The 5,844-nt window shown below is 41.3% G+C and overlaps 1 protein-coding gene across 2 annotated transcripts in view; it reads left to right on the plus strand.

Annotated features, from left to right (window-relative positions):
* chmp1b (chromatin modifying protein 1B) overlaps positions 1–5,844 on the plus strand; it is a 38,902-nt gene that overhangs the window by 18,740 nt on the left and 14,318 nt on the right. For both annotated transcript variants that reach the window (XM_043704438.1, XM_043704436.1), the window contains exons 7-8: positions 2,065–2,172; positions 3,603–3,646. In XM_043704438.1, coding sequence (XP_043560373.1) covers positions 2,065–2,172; positions 3,603–3,646 — 152 coding nt within the window. The remainder of the gene's footprint in view (positions 1–2,064; positions 2,173–3,602; positions 3,647–5,844) is intronic.

Genomic DNA, 5,844 nt, shown 5'->3' on the forward strand with positions numbered 1-5,844 from the left:
AGGCACCCTCCCTCTATTCCTGATGAAGGGCTTTTGCCCAAAACATCGATTTTCCTGCTCCTCGGATACTGCCTGGCCTGCTGTGCTTTTCCAGCAGCACTCTGATCTAAACTCTGGTTTCCAGCATCTACAGTCCTCACTTTTGCCAGGTTTCATATTCTGTCAAATGTTCTGACTTGCCACTATCTTTTGCACAATTATATGCTTTATGTGTGATACTATCTTTAAGTTTTACTTAGGTAGCTGCTAAAGGTGGTTCATAGAGTCATACAGCGCAGATAATACCTTTTGGCCCATCGAGTCTGTACCAATTTATCTACACTGATCCCACTTTCCAATACTTGGTGCATAACATTGAATGTTATGATGTTTCAAATTGTTATCCACATATGTTTTAAGGATTGTGAGGTTTCCTGTCTCTCTCACCATCCTAAACAGTCTATTCTAGATTCCCATCATCCTGTGTGGAAAACACTTCAAATTCCTTTTAAACTTCCTACCTTCATCTTAAAATTGTGCCCCCTCACTGTTGACCCATCAACTAAGGAGAACAGCTGCTTCCTTTGTGCCCTGTCTATGCCCTTCATATACAACTCTATCAGGATCCCCCGCCCTCAGCCAATCTCTGCTCTAAAGAAAATGTCTCATGCCTAGCTAGCGTGCCTCATAGCTAAAATGCTCCAACCCAGGCAACATCCTAGTGAATTTCCTCTGCACGCACTCTAATGTAATCACATCCTTCCTTGTAGTATGGTGACCAGAACTGCACACTGTCCTAGAATAGAGGATATAAAGTATATTCCAGAAATAGCTGCAAATCGGGGAAATGGAAAGTAGGGAGGATCTCAAGAAAATCGCAATCACCAGAGAAATGGTAATCCTCCCCGTGGAACTTTTCTTTCTTGTTGGAACGTAGTGAATGTGTGTAATCTTTGGCAAGTAGCTCACTTTCAACTCCTCCATACTGGTTTACCACCTATGAGTCTCAAGTCTGGAGTGCGATTGGATACCCCCTGGATGTGTTCAGTTCCAACAAGACTCAACCTCCTTATCATCAAGAAGAAAATCTATTTGATTGGTTCCCCATCCATCACCTTCAGCATTCACTCCCTTCACCACAGAAACATCATGGAAAGCACTGTGTACCATCTACAGGGCGCACTGCAGCAATTCACCATTGTTCCTTTGACCGCGCCTTCCATTCTTGTGATTTCTGCCATCTAGGAGAAAACTGGCACACCCCCTCCAAGCCATACATCATCCTCATTTGGAACTATATCAAACATTCTTTCATTGTCACTGGGTCAAACACCTGGAACTACAAAGAGTGTGTGTATTCTTTATTTCTAATCTATTATAGTAGTTCTGGAAAGCAGCTCAGCACTAAGGGCAATTTCAGAAGGGAGATTAAGAATGGACATAAAGTTCAGGCCTTGCAATTGAACCCCTGTTTCCCCCCCATCCCACCTTCATATCCCCTGTGTAAATTAAAAAAAAACAAATGCCAGGCCCAGAAGATATAATTTTGTGTTGTAGCAGTAAATAGGTACACTCTGTTGAAGACAGGAACTGCAATAATTGAAAATAAAATGAGAATTTATAAGATGTACATCGGTAAATAGGTGTGCCAGATCTTTTCCCCAATAATTTGTAAAATCGCCCTCCTCAGTGCCTTTAATTTGTGCTAATGAAGGTCCAGACATGGGCGGCACGGTGGCACAGTGGTTAGCACTGCTGCCTCGCAGCGCCAGAGACCCGGGTTCAATTCCCGCCTCAGGCGACTGACTGTGTGGAGTTTGCACGTTCTCCCCGTGTCTGCGTGGGTTTCCTCCGGGTGCTCCGGTTTCCTCCCACAGTCCAAAGATGTGCAGGTCAGGTGAATTGGCCATGCTAAATTGTCCGTAGTGTTAGGTAAGGGGTAAATGTAGGGGTAGGGGTAGGGGTGGGTTACGCTTCGGCGGGTCGGTGTGGACTTGTTGGGCCGAAGGGCCTGTTTCCACACTGTAAAGTAATCTAATCTAATCTATGTGTAGAGCAATGTTCCATGCTTTCTCGTTCATGCAGATTTCTGCTCTAATGGATAAATTTGAGCATCAATTTGAGACGTTAGATGTACAAACCCAGCAAATGGAGGACACAATGAGCAGCACAACGACTCTAACTACACCACAGGTAAGAGACAGTTATCATTGGCATTTGCTGATAAGTAGACCAAGTAATGTTCTATGTTACAAGTAATGCGTGTCCTCCTTTGGGGATCTTTGGGCTATTCCAAAAATATGGAGAAAGCTTAGCTTTGTAGCCTATTTTTATCTTGTAGTTTTGATTATTCTAGATTACAAAGAGACCAAAAGCTTCTAATTGCAAACTATGTATAAGGTATGACTTATGAGAAACTTGCCTCCGAGTTTGGAAATTTATTCTGGAACTATTTTGTGGAAGTGGTAATTTGGCTACATTCATGTTATCATTTGGAGAGTAATGGCCACATTGGCGCCTTGGTGTAGTATGTGTTCTTCCAATGCGCTCGCTCTGCTATTTCAATTGGGTGTCAGTGACATGTTGCAGACCGTGCTGGTGGCAATGCTGGTTTTCACCTGATGCTAACATAGAATCGGCAAAATGGCAGCAATCTTGCCAGGATCGCTTTCACAAATATGGGGGTATCAAATGGAAGGGTCTTACCTTAGAAGACTTATTAGAGTATTCAAAACAAGTGAATGTATGCCCCATCTGTTCTAAAATGTACATGTGCAGGTAAATACCAATAATTCATGCTCTAAGACTCATGGTTTACTGATGCACTGGACAGTAAATATGACAATATTGTAAGGATATAAGCATCTCCAAAATGGTTTAAAAACATAGACTGTCATTGTTGAGAATGTTTAGCACAGTACTGCGCATAGAACAAAGGAGAAACCAATTAAACACGCAATGTTTGATAGAATGCAAGGTGTAAATGACAGGAGGAAGAGAGGCAAGACGGAATGGTATTGGACAAGAAAGAGTATATATGTCTCAGTAAAGGCAGCAGTAGCCTCATTACCATAGTGGTCCAAATCTCATCACGAATTATACACTTTGTAAAAATTTTTCTTTCTATTTAATTAAGTTCAATAATCTCACAAGAACATTTGTGGATGAGTTTGTTGCTATAAGTATGCACACCACTTTTGTTTTCTTGGTCTGTTTTTAAAGGTCTGAGAATACCTCATTTGTGTCAGCTTGTCTCACTCTGTGATATATTTGCTCGCTCAGAACATTGGGAATGCAGACTTGATTCTGGCAGCTTACCATCTCAGTGTAGGCTGATACTTCAGTCAGACAGCAACCTGAGTTACTGCCCTCTCGTTAAGGTGGATGTAAAAAAAATCCATCAGCATAGTCAGAGCAAAAATCTGAGCAGTTTCACATGTATCCTGCTTGTTGTTTATCAGATCAAAGTGTAAACTGGTTGCTTCGTTTGAAGAAAGTCACAAGAGTAATTTTTTCCAATAGTAATTAATGTAAGCCCTTGGGGACATAATTTGCACCATATAAATGCACATTCCTTTTTTAAGCGGCATATATTCAAGTTTATATTTTTCTTCTTCTTCCAGAATGAAGTAGATTCACTGCTACATGAAATGGCTGATGAAGCTGGGTTAGTATGGACGCATGTTTTCCTCAAGGGTTTTGATGTTGAGCTCTTTCTTTAGTACTGCCTTCTTATTAAATGTCTAACTTACATTTTAACTGATTTTATTTCTCTAGCTCCTCTGTCTACTTTGATACATGTACGCAGGTTGACAAGCAGGAGACTGGAAGAGCACAGCAAGCCAGGCAGCATCAGGAGGTGGAGAAGTCAATGTCTTGGGTGTAACCCTTTATCAGGAATATTAATAGTCCTGAAAAAGGGTTACACCTGAAATGTTGACTTTTCCACCTGATGCTGCCTCGCTTGCTGTGTTCTTCCAGTCTCCTTGTCTACCGCGGATTCCGGCCCCTGTAGTTTTTTTTTGTCTCTAACCAAGTTGGTGCATGCACCACCCTCCGAGTGGTCCCCTTCAGAGCCTTGAGCACTGAATCTAGGCTGAGATTTCCGTGTCACTCTGAGGCAAGCACGTGATTAAAGGCAACATCATTCAGATGAAGCCTCACATTGCAGTCCTTTCAACCTTTTCTGTTGTGTGTTTTAAAAGAAAATTAAAGAGCAGAGGAGTTTTGTTAATGTCTGAGAATCCAATAATCCCTATTGTGCAGAACAGGCCATTTGGCCTATTGAATCCATGCCTACCCTCTGAAGAACATCCCACCTAGACCCACCACACTGCCTCCACCCCATCCCTGCAATTCCCATGGCTAATGCACCTAATCTGCACGTCTTTGGACTGTGGGAGGAAACCAGAGAATCCAGTGGAACCCCACACAGACACAGGGAGAGTGTCTGTGTGGAATTTGCTCAATTGCCTGAGGGTGAAATCCAGTTCTCTGGTGCTGAGAGGCAGCAGTGCCTCCATGCTGTCCTGACTTGGGCAACATTTATCCCTGAATGAATACCACTAAAGACAGATTAACTGCTTATTTCACATATTGCTCTCTCTGGTTCTTGAATAGGTGTAAAGTGTTATGAAACATCCATAAAATTTGAAGGTTGCTAAATAATTCAAATTTATTTGAGTTTTTGAAATGTTTTCTGTGGTTAATATTCAGTGCAGATCATCGGATAAATTTGATTTCTTCCACTTGTACATGGGTGATTTTATTGTAAGGAGAAAGTGAGGTCTGCAGATGCTGGAGATCAGAGATGGAAATGTGTTGCTGGAAAAACGCAGCAGGTCAGGCAGCATCTAGGGAACAGGAGAATCGACGTTTCGGGCATTAGCCCTTCTTCAGTTTCCTGAAGAAGGGCTAATGCCCGAAACGTCGATTCTCCTGTTCCCTAGATGCTGCCTGATTTTATTGTAACAAATGTTGGCACAATTTAATTAGAACATTTAAAAAAGCTCTTACTGAATGGCTGGGTTCTTCGAGCTTGTTCTGAAGAGCCTATTGTATCTAACGCTGTTTTGATAATTATTGTAACTTCAAGTGCAAGTACTTGCATATGTTTATGGTGCCATATGAAGGATAAATTATGTATATCATTTCAACAAACTGTGCGGCTGGAATTATAAACCTGAGTTTAAAAAATATAAGTTAGTGAAGATGGTTAACGTTTGACTTACTATCATCCAATGGGAATAGGCTTTGTATTTTTAATTTACTGTACATTCCCCTGTCTCTTCAGCCCATGTGGAATTCCAGTGATTTGTGATCCAGTTTTACATTGATTTCTGTTTCACTACACAGTTACTGTTAAAGGTTAGGATGGAGGATGGGAAAGATTTCTGACTGTAAGAGCAGCTCCTTTTATTTTTTGAGGTATTTTAGGTGCTGGAGGTGATTTCCTCAAATTCCAGGAGCAGCATTTACTGTTTTATATGCTGTTGCATTGTTTTGGAACTTTGGAAAAAAATGTCAAAGCAACAGCAGTTTAAAAGGGAGAAGAGCAGACAAAGGAAACACATGGTGAGGTCAGTGCAGGAGAGAGAGAGAGANGGATATCGGAGTGCATCTGGGAAAATTAACAAACAGTGAAATTCACAATTAATCTTGGAGGAACTGTTGGGCAAAGTTCACAGCACATAATCAGATAAGTTAAATGTTGTTTTAAGTCTGTCCAAGAGAAGGGCTGCAGTAGTGAGTATAGTGGATTCTTTCTTGATTATATGTTTTTGGAGATAAGTCTCTTGATTAAACTTAAAATATAAGCCATAGCTATTAATTTAACCTGGGGCAGTGTTTGTAGAGGAATAAGAC

Source organism: Chiloscyllium plagiosum, chromosome 15 (assembly GCF_004010195.1).
Source record: "Chiloscyllium plagiosum isolate BGI_BamShark_2017 chromosome 15, ASM401019v2, whole genome shotgun sequence".
Classification (NCBI taxonomy): Eukaryota; Metazoa; Chordata; class Chondrichthyes; order Orectolobiformes; family Hemiscylliidae; genus Chiloscyllium; species Chiloscyllium plagiosum.